Raw genomic sequence first — 15821 nt, 5'->3', positions numbered from 1 at the left:
GTCGAAGGTATGGCTTTTTGGCCGCAAGTCTTCCATGAAGGCCACTTCTGACCAGACTTCTCCGGACAGTAGATGGGTGTACCAGGGTCCCACTGTTTTCTGCCAATTCTGAGCTGATGGCACTGCTGGACATCTTCCGATTGCGAAGGGAAGTAAGCATGATGTGTCTTTCATCTGCTGCAGTAAGTTTCCTTGGCCGACCACTGCGTTTACGGTCCTCAACGTTGCCCGTTTCTTTGTGCTTCTTCAAAAGAGCTTGGACAGCACATCTGGAAACCCCTGTCTGCCTTGAAATTTCTGCCTGGGAGAGACCTTGCTGATGCAGTATAAATACCTTGTGTCTTGCCATGGTGTATGACTTTTGACAGTAAACTGTCTTCAGCAACCTCACCTTGTTAGCTGAGTTTGGCTGTTCCTCACCCAGTTTTATTCCTCCTACACAGCTGTTTCTGTTTCAGTTAATGATTGTGTTTCAACCTACATATTGAATTGATGATCATTAGCACCTGTTTGGTATAATTGTTTAATCATACACCTGACTATATGCCTACAAAATCCCTGACTTTGTGCAAGTGTACCTAGAAGAATTGATGCTGTTTTGAAGGCAAAGGGTGGTCACACCAGATATGGATTTGATTTAGATTTTTCTTCTGTTCACTCACTTTGCATTTAGTTAATTGATAAATATAATCTATTAACATGTCTATTTTTGAAAGCATTCTTACTTTACAGCATTTTTTCACACCTGCCTAAAACTTTTGCACAGTACTGTATATATATATATATATATATATATATATATATATATATATATATATATATATATATATATATTACACACACCAACAGTGATTTTCTTGTAAGTGTACTTCATCGTGTCATTTAAACCCAGGAATGCAGATTCCCTTCCATCTTCATACATATTGTGACTACCACTTTCTAACACTACACCAGAGGTGCTTTCAACTTGGCGAACTTTCGCAACGAACTGTTAGCTTTGAGCAAGGCTAGTTGAACGGTTTACTGAACATTCCACGAACATTTCAAATATGCAACACATTCTAAAATCCGAAAGCAATAATAATAATAATAATAATAATAATAAATGCATACATACGAATTAGTGGGCTAACGTGTGTGCATCAGTTGCAGCTATGGGGGTGGTGGAGGGCGGGCAATGAGAATTTGTACACGTTTGTCTAGTTTATTTACAAGACCTGTAATTTGTTCTCCTGTAGGTCGCAGTGCTGAAGGAATGGATGGTGCAGTAAAGGCACTTGTGTCTTCTGGCCCAATTGAACTAAAAATAGTTTTTTGGGTTTTTTTTTGCATCATGCTGCAGCCAGTACTTTTAGGCAGTAAAAATAAAATCTAATGAGAAGGGATTATTCTTCTTTCAGTGTCCCTGGTAGCTCCAAGGGAACAGGAAGCTTACAAGCACAACTGGCAGACACAGAACCGACATACACAGTGCTGACAGACATAGAACTTGTCATGCAGGGCACATAATCCTTTCTACTTGGTATGCAGTGCAGAAACCTTCAATTCATTTCAATTCAGGGTGTCCTAAGTCTAGAATTAAGAGGGTTGTTAACAACCTTTGTAAATTACTGGAGCCATAGGTTATGTGCAACACATTTAAAAAGTGCCTCTAATAGGCTTAACCTATTTTTCCAATTTAATTCATAAGTGAATCTCTGGAAAATCTTGCATTTTGTGTGGATTTTTTTTATTTTTTCAGAACTGGCACTATGTCTTTGTGGAACTTGTTAAAACAGTTCTGTTGTTTTGTATGAAAAAGGTGGTTCCTAAATAGGCCATTTGAAAGTGGGGTTATGGTACACTTAACTCACACACTCAAAGCGAGCACAAGGAGAGAATTTTTTTTCTTCTTATAAGGTGAAGGATGAGAATTGGTATTGTATTGCATTAAAAAATAATTGCTATCGTTTGTCAATGGTTTGTATAACTTATTCACAACAACTATCAGGGCTGCAGTGCTCTCATTAAAATTTGTTCTGGCATAAACTTTTGGTTAAAGTTTTCATTATTTTAAATGGTCTTTTTTGTTAAAATTTTAACATACATTTTAACATACACTTTACAATAGATTGGGTTACATGCAAATTGGTAATAGCTTTCTTAATTTAAGCAACAGCAAAAAAACAAATAAAGACCTGATAGGCTGGGAACCTACACATTAGTCTTGTTATCATAGTGTAAATTACACCTTTTAGGTCAGGCTTTAAGAAGAAAATGAAAATGATAACAGGTTCCTGCAGATATATAGTAAACATGCCTACAGATAATGATAATAACCACAAAGCATGACGCTCTACTATAGTGTCTACCTAGGTATGTGTTTTGAGTAATCTGGGGGTAATTTTTTTTTGGGGGGGGGACAAGTCAAAAGAGCTGAATAATCTGCTGTGTAGTTATGCTTTGGCAATGTCTCTAATTGGGACAAACTCAGATGCAAGTTTTCTATTATCTAGCACATAAACTGAAGGTTTTATGTACCCACCAGTATGTGGCATCACAAAAAAAAACACTTCACTGTGCTTTAAGAATATTATGAGGCTGTGTGGTCCAGTGGTTAAAGAAAAAGGCTTGTAACCAGAAGGTCCCCGGTTCAAATTCCACCTCAGCCACTGACTCACTGAGTGACCTTGAGCAAGTCCCGTAACCTCCTTGTGTTCTGTCTTTCAGGTGAGACATTGTCGTAAGTGAATGCAGCTAATGCATCGTTCACACACCCTAGTCTCTGTAAGTCACCTTGGAATAAAGGCGCCTGCTAAATAAAATAAAAAAAATGACATAGTTTATTCAGAAACTAAAATGCTCTGTGATACACAATAAATTGCACCCGTTTGCAATATGTAAAAGGAAATGTAAAAAAAAAAAAAAGAAAACATGCTGTCGTTGGTGTCATGTCACTGTGTATTAAGCATCTTCTAACAATCTGCCAGATCTCCTGTCTTGCTTGTCATCACTGAAACTACCTTGTCAACAGGAAGTCCTATGGTACAGCATAGTATTTATACTGCAAAGTTACTGTATCCAAAATACTGCAGTACTGGTATTCGACCCCTTTTTAAAAAAACAAATAAAACCATTTCCAGTAGTAATACATACTTTTATTGTAGTGAAACTGCAGAACTACATCATATGTACGGAATAGTATTAGAATTAGAATGCTGTGCACACATACAATTCTGAAATTGCATCAGACAGTTCCAACATAGACAGCAACACCGTATCTTGCAAACTGATTGGTCCCTGAAACGCCAAACAGGGCGCTTTTCACATCAAAGCACCTCCCTTTACGTCTCACATGTCTGCCTTATATAAAACCCTTTTGCTCAGCCCTGGTCTTAGAGGGAAAATGTGTCGTTTTTGTTTGCCGACTTTTACCAGGATTGCTTTTTATTCTTCTCTTTTAGCGGTGCAATTTGAAGATTTTCATTTGAAGAGACATTATAATAAAAACTGTTTGTCAGTTGGCTGATTTTTGTTTTAGTTTTTAATCATTTGATTTTCTTACAAAAAATGCCACGGTCCAAAAAGCGGAGTAATAAAGGAGGTAAGAGACCTAGTTTTGACCGGTTTTTATCCACCCCGAGTAACAACAGTGCACCCTGGGAACTGTAGTCTCGTGCACGAAGGTGTGCTATTTAAATCAGTGGAGCGCCAAGGGTAAAGGAACTTCATTACCCAGAACATTTCATGGCCTATGATAGTGGGTTATATGTTTTAATTTCTGTCAGCTGTATATTATTTAAAATGAAATATTACAATAATTATTTATGGAAAACCAATGCGCCTGACATCCATCGGGAGAATTTCTATTCAGCAGAGTGACATGTTTGGTAGGCCAAGTAGTGGTGGTTGTACTGTACTCTAAAATGGTATACTGTGAGTGTAGTAAAATGTCTCCCAATTTTTTTTTTGTTATGCTCGAAAAGGAAACTTTATACATAAATGACATGGAAAATGTACTTCAAATAATTAGCTGACAGATATTACGTATAGTTTTTTTTTTTTTTTTTAATTGGTTGCTCTCTTGTTTTGTTGGGAGCGCAACATTGGCGAATGACACGTCACAACTGATCAATGTATTAATTGTATTTGTACAGTCTTCAGTAGCAGTAGTTCCAATAGTATGTAAATACTGGTAACATTCTATAAAGTATATCTAGCTAACCATATTAAAAATACAACTACGTTATGTTCCAATTGGATAGGCTCTCTTCTGCTTTTCACCATATGGTAATCTGTAAATTAAGGCCTCATATGTTATAACACATCTTTCCAGACCTAGGCTAGTTGTAGTATGGGCGTTACTGGTCTAAGAAAATTAGGCAGTCGGTCCTGCATGTCAGGAACTTATTAGAAATAGTTTTATTTATTGTTATTTTTTATTATTTTTCTTCTTCTGTCTCTCACCTAATCACATTTTCCGACACAATTGCCTGGGTCGTGAGATGGGTGACGAAACTTAAAATATAAATCTTTTTTTTTTTTGAGTGGAAAAAGATTCATTTTAAGTAAATGTTGTCATGTCGGTGCCACCCAGTGTTGTTTTTGACAGTCCCCAATATACATCACTTGTGGCTGGCAAAGTGAACATAATTGTCATAATTCGCAGTGTCTGTTATCTGAAATTATGAGGTATGTGAAAAGTGTGGTGTTGTCCATGTAAGGATTGGAAAAGCTCAACTTGCTGTGAGCACATCTGCACAGTGCATGTACAGGGTGATACAAAGTAAGTTTACCACATCAATTATATGGTGCGTTTCTAATCACTGTACTTCACAACTGCCACTATGGTACATTTTCCATTTGAAACAAAATTGTTTTTCAGGATCTGCCCTTGTTTGTTTTCACATGTGGTTAAGGTGTGATGTTGCCACAGGTTGATTTTATTCACAGTGAGAGCTGGTTCAGTGTTTTTAACATTGCATTATCAGACTCGAAACAATGTTTCATTTAAGAAAAATGGCAGTCTGCAAGTTGATAAAACCTTGCCAATGTCAAGTAGTTGCCAAAGTTTTAAATTAACTTCTGTGCTGTAGCTTGAGATATTCATGCCTGTGCCATGCAGTGAGTGTGTTTATCTTGTTTATAAATATGTAGACATACTGCAGTGGCCAACACTTCAAATTTTCTTTTAAAAAAAAGCATGTGTTTTCTTCAGATGTGATAATGTTCCAGGAAAGCTATGAGTACATTTTGCTATAGGCCCTTTTTAATAGATAGTGTACTACACAATATCTATGTGTGTAGAACTTTGAATGTTTGGTATGTACTGGCACATTTTTTTAGAGTTATACTTTTTATTCACATTTTTTATCTACATTTCCAATTATTTTGATATCGTAAAAATGCATGCATGGTCCTGCATTATGTCAATTTTTGGTAAATGTCTTTCTCTTTTACCATGATACTGTGTCACTACTTAAACACTGTATCAGCACAGTTCTTTCGAACCTGAATTATGACTTATGAACAATGTTTTCCTGAATTACCATAAATCTAAAACAAATGCCAACGTTTCTTTTGAAGCTCAGCTGGATACATCTTAACACTTAAATTGTGGAGTTGAAGTTTGCCATTTTGAGTTTATTGAAAATATTTGTAATGCAGTTATTTACAGAGCAAGCAGGTTGGATCCTGAAAAAGATGACAGGTAGCTGAACCAATCAGAATGCTGAACTCTGTGAGAGGAGTCGGGAACCAACTCAGTGTTTCTGATTGATTGATTAGGTTGGACTGAAGCAGGCTAATGTTTGTGAATTCAAAATACGTTTTGACGGGATAACCTATGTGAACAAAAATAACTGGTCAAAACTGATTTGTGACCAGTTAATAAAAATATCAAGACAATATTAATTATGTTTAAAAACATATTGCAGGAATACGTACAACAGAGTAGGAAACCAGGGAAAATAATGCATTGTTTCAAACCCTACAGCATGTTTAATAACACGAAGTACAGATTGCAATAATGTGAGAAATCATACCGCCAACCCAATTCTATTAACTATGCAACTTTCCAAGGTAGACATGGTACATGACTTGTTAACAAGGTTGATATACAATGTAATAATTAGTTTAAACTAAAACAGGATAGAGCTCCTGATTGAACAAATTACAACTGGTTGATCATTGTGATTTTATACTTGCAGTTTTCCAGATTCATTTGTTTGTTTGTGGCATACCATATATTTGTGGCAGACATTTGATTTCGTGTTACTGAATGTATTTTTCTTCAGGAGGACAGCCGAGACGGATGCAGCCTTTCAGTGACGAAGATGCATCCATTGAAACCTTGAGCCACTGCAGCAGTTTCAGTGATTCAGCCAGTGTAGCTGAGGAAGGTACATCATTTATTCACTTCCTTAAACAAAGACCTTATCCTAGCCAGGACAACTTACGGTACATTTGTATAATATCTTGAATGTTAATTTTGCATATGTCTCATTCTGTGATCAGAAGTCATTTGACTAGGTGTCACCTGTAGCTCTCCAAGTAAAAGGCATTCTGTGAGGGGAGAGTGTCATGTGAGTGTGGTTAATTTATTTTGTTTTAATTAAAAAGGCAAATCTGATCATATCCGCAACTTGGTGCGGTCGGTTTTCAAACCACGTATACAAGACTTACTGCACTCTAAACAGACAGCAGTGGGGTTTTTTTGTGTATTTTTTTTTTTTACTAGGAGAGCCACTGCCCTTGTAGACGTTTACCATAGTAAAAGCATAGCAAAGTGCAATAAAGCACAGTGAAATCATGGTAAAGCAAAGATAAGCATATTGGTAAACATGGTAAAACTAAGGTACATTATGGTAAATTTGTAGTATAACCATGGAAAAACAATGGTACACTTTTATAAGGGTGGGGACAATGTTCTCTGGTCACAGAAGGAGATTCTGATATTTGCATGGGTTCTGTTCATTCTCTGTCTTCTGAGCAACATAATCAAAGTTTTTTTTATATCTTGGACTTTCATGTTAATCTAATTTTGTATTAATAGCTGTGGGTGGAGGATTTATGACACTGACATACCTTTTTACATGGCCCTGCTGACTGGAACAGACCTTTTACGTTTTTGTGTATTTTTCTGTACACACTGGCACTGATACAAACTCCAAAGGGCTAGCTCACTTATGTGAAAAGCCAAGGCAGCTTGATTTAAGCATACACTAGAAACAATTAAATGTGTATTTTAAATATAGCTGTCCTGCCTTTATGCTCAAACAGGAGGTGATGTTTGTGAAGAAGCAACTCAAGAAGATTTCGAGTACAAGTTAAAGGGATTTATTGACAGTACAATGGATAAAAGGCAAGTCCAATTTACAAACCGTAAAGCCGGTCTTTTTTGTTTCTAAGCTTTTAGAATAGAGTAAGTATTCCAAAATATGTTTTTATATATATTTGTTTTTTTGAAGATTCACATTGACGTCCAAAAATATAGCATTGTACGTCCCCACTTGTTGCTACAACTATTCAAATAACGTACCTGTAATTATTTTTGTTGTTAACATCCTGACAAGTTTTTACACTTGTACATTTTAATTCTGTCTCAAACTAAGGTATTTTCAAGATGGCTGCCTAGTGCACTCGGGTATTGTCACTGTTTGCACCCCGGCACCTCTCTGTACAAATTAAGCACTGCAGTATTTTACTGTAAAGGTTATGGAACCCAAACAAAATAAGAATACCGTAGGTACACAGCACTATGTACCGATACTAGTGCAGGAGTAAATACAGCAGCAATAAAATATATATTTAGGAATTGGCAAGAAAAGTAATTCATTTTAGTTGTAATGCAGGAGCTATATTATTTAAGTTTCTTAAATGCATTTCTGTTTTGGATGTATGCATGGTATTTTGGCTAATAAGACACTGAATTCTGTTCCAGACAGGATGGGTGTTGAATTGACATTTCTCTCGTTATTATTTCCTCTCCACGCTACACTGGTATGTGTGCTTACCTAGTCAAACACTGATGTGATCTGCGAGCTCAACAGCTTTCAGTTTACAGTTGTAGGACTTCTTCGCCATCCTGATCAAGTTGTATCTGCAGAAATGAACTTCAATGTATGCCTCCCTCAAATACCGTAAAAAAAAAAAAAAAAACGCAATAAAAAACTGTGCCTTTCGAAAACCAGTAATACGGTATGCACTAGGCAGCCATCTTGAAAATACCTTTGAGGTCAAATTAAACTTGTCAGGATGTTAACAACGAAAATAAAAATTACAGGTATGTTATTTAAATAGTTGTAGGAACACGTGGGGACGTGTAACGCTGTATTTTTCAGAACCCCGCTACTTACACAATGCCATGATTACAATTGGTTTTCTGACTGGTAGCTCAGTTTTTTATATCTAAAGTCATCATATGGTTTGGGATAAAGTTAATTTGGAAACAGAATAGTATTTAGTGCATTGGTGAATACATTCTAAATGTTATACACTTGAAGTCAAGTAAAGCTTTGTGTGTCTTTTTTGTGTTTTTAAAAAAGGTTGATGTTATTGCTAAATTTGTGATAAAGCTTCTTTTTGTAAAGCTGAATTGTAAAACTGTATGCTTACAGCACCAAGGCAAGACAGAGTGCTCTCGGAGGACTGAAAACTGCCATGGCATCCAAAATACTGTATGAATTTATCCTGGAAAGGAGGATGACAATAACAGACAGCATTGAGCGCTGCTTGAAGAAAGGTCATTTTACTTAACTGATTTGCTGGGGAACATCCTGCCTTTTTATTGCATAAAGTTATATTTTTATTTAAATTGTATTGTACCCTAGTTCTGTATTTAAAATTTAAGTGGGCCTAAATCATAGTGGTAACCAGTACTTGTAGGTGCAGATTATGACAGGATTCTAGTACATATTTCCACATCCTGCATTAAATGTTAGTCTTTACTACTTATTTTTATTTATTTATGTGTGTGTGCTAACTCTATTCTGTTTAATTCAGGCAAAGGTGACGAGCAGTGTGCTGCCGCATCATTGGCCTGTCTCCTCTGCATTCAGCTGGGAGCTGGGATAGAAAGTGAAGACGTTTTCAAGACCCTGAAGCCCATTTTTAAGAACATTCTTGCTGATGGAACTGCCAACATACAAACCAGACAGGCTGTAAGTTTATTGTGATTTTTTTTTTTGTTTCAGGTAGAGTTAAATAATTCTAATATTGTTACAGCTGAGTTTTTTTTTTTTTTTTTTTTTTTTTTTTTTTTTTTTTTAAATGTTGACTTTGTGCTTGCTTCATAATATAGCACAATGGGCTTGGTTTTTGTTCTGTTTGCACCAGTGCAAAGTTTGCCAGTATTTCAGCCAATTTATATTCTTCACTCTTTGGAAGATGAGTTACTACAGTAGTCTTTACGATATGTAAGCAATAAGACCCGATACACCATTACCAGGCATTGTGGACCATTTGGGTAATGGGGGCCAGAGTCTCAGTAAGGGAATCGAACATAGCCAATGGAGTCTGCAAAGGGTTAGTAACCATGGTGTGTAGGAATTATACCAGATCTTTAGTTCATTTGAGGAAGTGTTTTTAGTTTTATTTTATTTTTATTTTTACAGTTCCCTATTGTAGCTCGAGGAGTTGCACATCCCTATTTTTACTGTATATATTTTAAAATTTTTATCACGTCCAAAAACATGATTCTCCCAGAAGTTAAATCTCTGGGTAAGGGCTGTCCTAAACAATACTCCTTGACCTAAGTTGGCAAAAATGGCTTGACACCCAAAATGTTAATTACCAATCCAAAGTTGCATTTTTAATGCATTTCTTTATTTTTTAGTGTGCAACCAGTTTGGGAGTTTGCAGTTTGGTTGCTGCAGATGATATTTTGGTAAGCATTTACAAGTTCATAATTTCAACGCAGAGCAGGTTAACTTGAAATGAGCTGTTCTCATTATGTATTTATTTTGCTTGCAGGATGTGTATGCAACTATGGAATGCTTTGAAAGCCTCTTCGCTAAATCCTATGTAAAGGAAGATGGGACTCGTAGCGTCTACAATGCCCAAACTACAGTGCTTCACATCAATGCTCTTTTGTCATGGACTCTACTGCTGACCATTTGTTCCAACACTGAAGTGAAAAGAATTCTAAAAAAGTATGTCAGTTATGCTTAGTTCAATAAATTACATTATTTTGTTTGTTATTTAATATGTTACAGTATTTGGAGAATTGCAGTATTACAGTAATGATTATAGTATTTGGAGAATTGGTGAAAGGATTTGAAGTTTTTTAAACTATGGGGGAAACCGAGTGATCTACAGAATATCGATAATTGAAGTTTTGCTCATTTGCTGTAGCGAGTCTGATTTATTTTATTAGACAAAGCTTGTTTGGGGCTAATTTAAAAATGTGGAGTCTATGGAGGGCCCTACATTTTTATTTCAAATTCAGGTTGTGTCCTGAAATACAAGATAAATAAAGGCTACACCACAAACGTTCATTGTGTTCTGTGGTTATTCCACAAATCGGGATGGCTGGGGGTTGTTCACGGCCATCCTCGTGAGTGGAATAAGCACAGCACCCCATGAATTGTCCTAACAAGTACAGCATATTGAAAAGAAAGTATGTTTAAACCTAAACGTCGTAGAACAAAATTTAATAAATACATTTTAAAAAGTTATTCAATAATACATCACAAAACTTGTGTAAACTCACATCAGTCACCTATTCAATCTTTGACAATTTTAGCATATTTTCAGAATTCGACAGATTTTTGTTACTACTTGTATAATTGCATTTGATTTAGTGACGCTTAGTGTGTGGAGTAGTGGTTAGGGCTCTGGACTCTTGATCGGAGGGTCGTGGGTTCAATGCCGGGGGGGACACTGCTGCTGTACCCTTGAGCAAGGTACTTTACCTAGATTGCTCCAGTAAAAAAAGAAAAAACTTTATAAATGGGTAATTGTATGTAAAAATAATGTGATATCTTGTAACAATTGTAAGTCGCCCTGGATAAGGGTGTCTGCTAAGAAATAAATAATAATAATAATAATAATAATAATAATAATAATAATAATATAAAGCATATGCCTGATATTGCATGTTGTTGAAATCACTCAAAATGAACTGTATTTTCAGACACTTGCCTAAACTCCCCAGTCTGTTGGATTGCGATGATGTAAACATGAGGATTGCTGCTGGAGAGACCCTTGCTCTTCTGTTTGAATTGGCCAGAGATGTAGATGCTGTAAGTGTACCTGCTACTGTATCCATTGGATTTACTGTATACTGGATATTGTACCACGCCTTCAAGGTATCTGGTAAACTTGCCTGTGTATTGAAATTACTGTATCTTTATTCATTTAAGACTAATCACAATTGCAATTTAAAATTCTATCTTTTGAATGTGTTATTGAAATGTGAACGTACTTTTGAACATGTTTCTATTAGGAGTTTGAATATGAAGACTTGGAATCTTTATGTGCAAAACTGAGAGCCCTTGCCACAGATGGGAACAAACACAGAGCCAAAAATGATAAAAGGAAGCAGAGGCCTGTCTTCAGAGATGTTCTAAGGGCTGTAGAGGTATGTTTTTTGTATTTCCAAATGTAAATTCTTTTACTGATGTATATTAAAAACAAAAAGATTTGTAACACTGGAAGCTTGCAAGACAGCCATGTAACTGAGTGTGTGGATTTTTATTTGATTCTCTTCTGGTGTTGCTGTAGAGCTGTTGGGTGATAAGTTTAAACGTAACACAGGATAACTTTACTTTTTTGTAAATCATTTTATACTTCAGTGGGAGAGTACAAGCTAACGCTGAATTTATTGGAACAGGAGGGAGAATTCCAGACGGAGATGATCAAGTTTGGAACAGAGCGCATGTACATTGACAGCTGGGTGATTAAGAGGACCTACGATGCCTTCACAGAGTTTGTAGGATCGGGAATGAATTATCATCTACAGGTGAGTTGTAGACGAGGTCCATTATCTTCAGTTTTTCAACTTTTTTAATGAAAGCAAAAGCACCCTGCACTGTTTACTTTTCTTTCCACACAGCTGAAGGGCCTTTGTCCTAAACGTCCTGAAATAAATGATTTTTTAATTAATTTAAACCGTTGGTGTACAGTACTGTGCAAAAGTTTTAGGCTTTCAAAAATAGACGTTAATAGATTATATTTATCAATTAACTAAATGCAAAGTGAGTGAACAGAAGAAAAATCAAAATCAAATCCATATCTGGTGTGACCACCCTTTGCCTTCAAAACAGCATCAATTCTTCTAGGTACACTTGCACAAAGTCAGGGATTTTGTAGGCATATAGTCAGGTGTATGATTAAACAATTATACCAAACAGGTGCTAATCATCAATTCAATATGTAGGTTGAAACACAATCATTAACTGAAACAGAAACAGCTGTGTAGGAGGAATAAAACTGGGTGAGGAACAGCCAAACTCAGCTAACAAGGTGAGGTTGCTGAAGACAGTTTACTGTCAAAAGTCATACACCATGGCAAGACTGAGCACAGCAACAAGACACAAGGTATTTATACTGCATCAGCAAGGTCTCTCCCAGGCAGAAATTTCAAGGCAGACAGGGGTTTCCAGATGTGCTGTCCAAGCTCTTTTGAAGAACGCACAAAGAAACGGGCAACGTTGAGGACCGTAGACGCAGTGGTCGGCCAAGGAAACTTACTGCAGCAGATGAAAGACACATCATGCTTACTTCCCTTCGCAATCGGAAGATGTCCAGCAGTGCCATCAGCTCAGAATTGGCAGAAAACAGTGGGACCCTGGTACACCCATCTACTGTCCGGAGAAGTCTGGTCAGAAGTGGCCTTCATGGAAGATTTGCGGCCAAAAAGCCATACCTCCGACGTGGAAACAAGGCCAAGCGACTCAACTATGCACGAAAACACAGGAACTGGGGTGCAGAAAAATGGCAGCAGGTGCTCTGGACTGAGGAGTCAAAATTTGAAATATTTGGCTGTAGCAGAAGGCAGTTTGTTCGCCGAAGGGCTGGAGAGCGGTACACGAATGAGTGTCTGCTGGCAACAATGAAGCATGGTGGAGGTTCCTTGCAAGTTTGGGGCTGCATTTCTGCAAATGGAGTTGGGGATTTGGTCAGAATTAATGGTCTCCTCAATGCTGAGAAGTACAGGCAGATACTTATCCATCATGCAATACCATCAGGGAGGCATCTGATTGGCCCCAAATTTATTCTGCAGCATGACAACGACCCCAAACATACAGTGAAAGTCATTAAGAACTATCTTCAGTGTAAAGAAGAACAAGGAGTCCTGGAAGTGATGGTATGGCCCCCACAGAGCCCTGATCTCAACATCATCGAGTCTGTCTGGGATTACATGAAGAGAGAGAAGCAACTGAGGCTGCCTAAATCCACAGAAGAACTGTGGTTAGTTCTCCAAGATGTTTGGGCCAACCTACCTGCCGAGTTCCTTCAAAAACTGTGTGCAAGTGTACCTAGAAGAATTGATGCTGTTTTGAAAGGGTGGTCACACCAAATATTGATTTTGATGTAGATTTTTCTTCTGTTCACTCACTTTGCATTTTGTTAATTGATAAATATAAACTATTAACATGCCTATGTCTGAAAGCATTCTTACTTTACAGCATTTTTCCACACCTGCCTAAAACTTTTGCACAGTACTGTATATCCAAAAAACAACTTTATTTGTGTACACTGTATGTACTGTATGCACTTGGTTCAGAATGCTGAACAATTAAAAATCTAATAATAAAACTGACAGCACAGCCCAAAATGTTTCTTTCTAAAAAGGCAAATGGCGATTTCTCAGGTTAATAAGAGCAATTGCAATGTCCTCCCACAGCTTTATTTATTTTTTGTTGTATTTTCTAAGTTGAACGACCCTCTTTTTTTTTTTTATTATATATGCATAAAAAAGTGTGGTATGAGACTGTAAAAGCTGTCCTTTTTTTTTTTTTTTAAATCATTTTTGGTGTGGATAGTCAAAACTTGAGTAATAATATTGATTACAATTTTTTATCCCCCCCCCCCCCTCACCAACAGGCTAATGAGTTTATACGAAATGTTTTTGAGCTTGGACCCCCAATGATGGTTGATGCTGCAACCCTAAAGGCAATGAAAGTCTCCCGTTTTGAGAGGGTAATGTGTCAAGTGATTTCCAATATACACTTTTGGGCTATTGTCCAGTTGTTTTAGATATATTTTATGTAAGCCTTATCACAGTAAACATTTAACAAATACATTATATTTAACTCTCTACCTTGAGTGCACAAAATACTGTAATACTTCACTGACTAGAAGAAAAAAATACTGTATGTAATACTGTGTGTGGGGGGGATACATTGTAAATTAATATCTTGAATGATTACATATTTGAGGCTTAATATTGATAATAAAGGTGCCATAATTTGTTTCTACTGAGAAAATGAGAAAACAAATTATGTTATGTTAGCTTTGTAAGGTTGAAGTGCATTTAAAACCGATGTATCTATTTCATTGTCTAATCCTTTTTTTTTTTTTTTAGCACTTGTATAATGCTGCAGCCTTTAAAGCTCGGACTAAGGCCAGGAATAAGTTTCGGGACAAAAGGGTGGACATTGGAGAATTCATTTAAACAACTATCATTTTAACTCTCCTTATTTTCACAAAATTCCCTCTCGCATTAAATGCATTTTTCTACATATTTATTTTGAGATGTACCTCCATATATATTTTTTCTTTTGTAAATAGGAAAGATTATGAATGATTAAATGGATTTTTAATTTGGGCTAATGCTCATATTGTCCTAGGTATTGTGAGTGTATTTAAACAAAATAGTAATATCCTTTAGTTAGTTATTTTAGTGAACAAATAAGTCTTGCATGTTGTTCCTTAATAATACCTTGTGTCTGTGTTTTGTTTATATAATGGGGGTAGGCAATAATGTGACAATAAACTTTAGAAGCATCATTACACTTTGCATTCTTCATTGTTTGTTTTTGGTGTTGGTATATTGGATTTATACAGCCCAAAGTCTTTGATATAGGGCCAAAAGGCCTTCATGTTGAAGGTATATTTGCATAATTGTGCTGACTTGTTTTTTTCCCCCCACAAATCGTATAGTTATTCTGCAAAAATGTGTGCTTTGTGTTTTATTATACCCATAATTCATTATATACGCTTGACAAATGAAACTGGAACTCAACATGCTAATTGGTGAAAAACAGAAGAGGTCTGCACTGAAAGTGTTTGTTTTCCACTGGAGGGTGTTTTCCTGTATTTTTATTTAAGAAAGGAACCACTTCATAATAAAGTCTGAAGCAAGTGTGGTCCTCACACACTGATAACACAGTTTTCTATCTTGGGTTTTTGATTTGAAGTTGTCACTGTCATAGCATAATAAATCTAGATTCTGCGTTCTGACCTCCTGCAAACTGTTCTAGCTCAGTGAAACTCACACACAGCATCTCAGAAACCTTTATTTTCCTAAACTTATTTTAAATATGATTTACAAATATGTATTTAAAGTACACAGCACACCTCCCCTACTGTGTTTTGGACAACATGGGAGAAGACTTGGAGGTCCAAATTACAACCAATTGTCATTAAACTAAAACAAGTGCAACAAAGCCCTTATTGGGAGGGCTGTATTAGCTTCAGGCTTTCTCTCACCAAGTTCCTGTTTCTAATCGAGGCAGTGAGGATCCCTTTTAATTTTACAGACCCCCCCCCCTTCTACTACTGGCTTCTTCACTGAGGAGAGTCACCATGCTGGCAAAAACTAAATCCTGCTGTCTGTGTCTTTGAGAACTAAGTGAAACTTAATGTTGCAGATGTGTTTACACCCCCTAAGTTTA

At 36.5% G+C, this 15821-nt stretch overlaps 1 protein-coding gene across 4 annotated transcripts; it reads left to right on the top strand.

Moving 5' to 3' along the window:
• The first annotated feature begins 3354 nt into the window (after positions 1 to 3354).
• LOC117415011 (interferon-related developmental regulator 1-like) lies at positions 3355 to 14937 on the top strand. Of its 4 annotated transcripts, none has more exons than XM_034024913.3 (12): positions 3355 to 3583; positions 6276 to 6380; positions 7261 to 7342; positions 8598 to 8722; positions 8983 to 9140; positions 9815 to 9865; positions 9952 to 10130; positions 11114 to 11222; positions 11426 to 11560; positions 11813 to 11941; positions 14029 to 14124; positions 14510 to 14937. In XM_034024913.3, the coding sequence occupies exons 1-12, from the start codon at positions 3550 to 3552 to the stop codon at positions 14597 to 14599; spliced, it is 1293 nt and encodes a 430-aa protein (XP_033880804.1). In that variant the 5' UTR covers positions 3355 to 3549; the 3' UTR covers positions 14600 to 14937. The 4 variants fall into 4 exon arrangements, with proteins under 4 accessions (XP_033880804.1, XP_058883427.1, XP_058883426.1 ...); XM_059027444.1 differs by lacking the exon at positions 3355 to 3583 and adding an exon at positions 3712 to 3739; XM_059027443.1 differs by lacking the exon at positions 3355 to 3583 and adding an exon at positions 3803 to 3869.
• The last annotated feature ends 884 nt before the right edge of the window (positions 14938 to 15821 follow it).

The sequence above is a fragment of the Acipenser ruthenus genome, chromosome 7, assembly GCF_902713425.1.
Source record: "Acipenser ruthenus chromosome 7, fAciRut3.2 maternal haplotype, whole genome shotgun sequence".
NCBI classification, from domain to species: domain Eukaryota; kingdom Metazoa; phylum Chordata; class Actinopteri; order Acipenseriformes; family Acipenseridae; genus Acipenser; species Acipenser ruthenus.
Note: the sequence above shows the minus strand (reverse complement) of the source record. Positions and strands in the feature narration are given on the sequence as shown.

Coding starts and splice junctions, on each gene's coding strand:
- LOC117415011 (XM_059027443.1), top strand. CDS start 3,818: ATGCGCCTGACATCCATCGGGAGAATTTCTATTCAGCAGAGTGACATG. Junction 9,141..9,814: donor ACATACAAACCAGACAGGCT/GTAAGTTTATTG, acceptor TTTATTTTTTAG/TGTGCAACCAGTTTGGGAGT. Junction 11,942..14,028: donor GAATGAATTATCATCTACAG/GTGAGTTGTAGA, acceptor CCTCACCAACAG/GCTAATGAGTTTATACGAAA.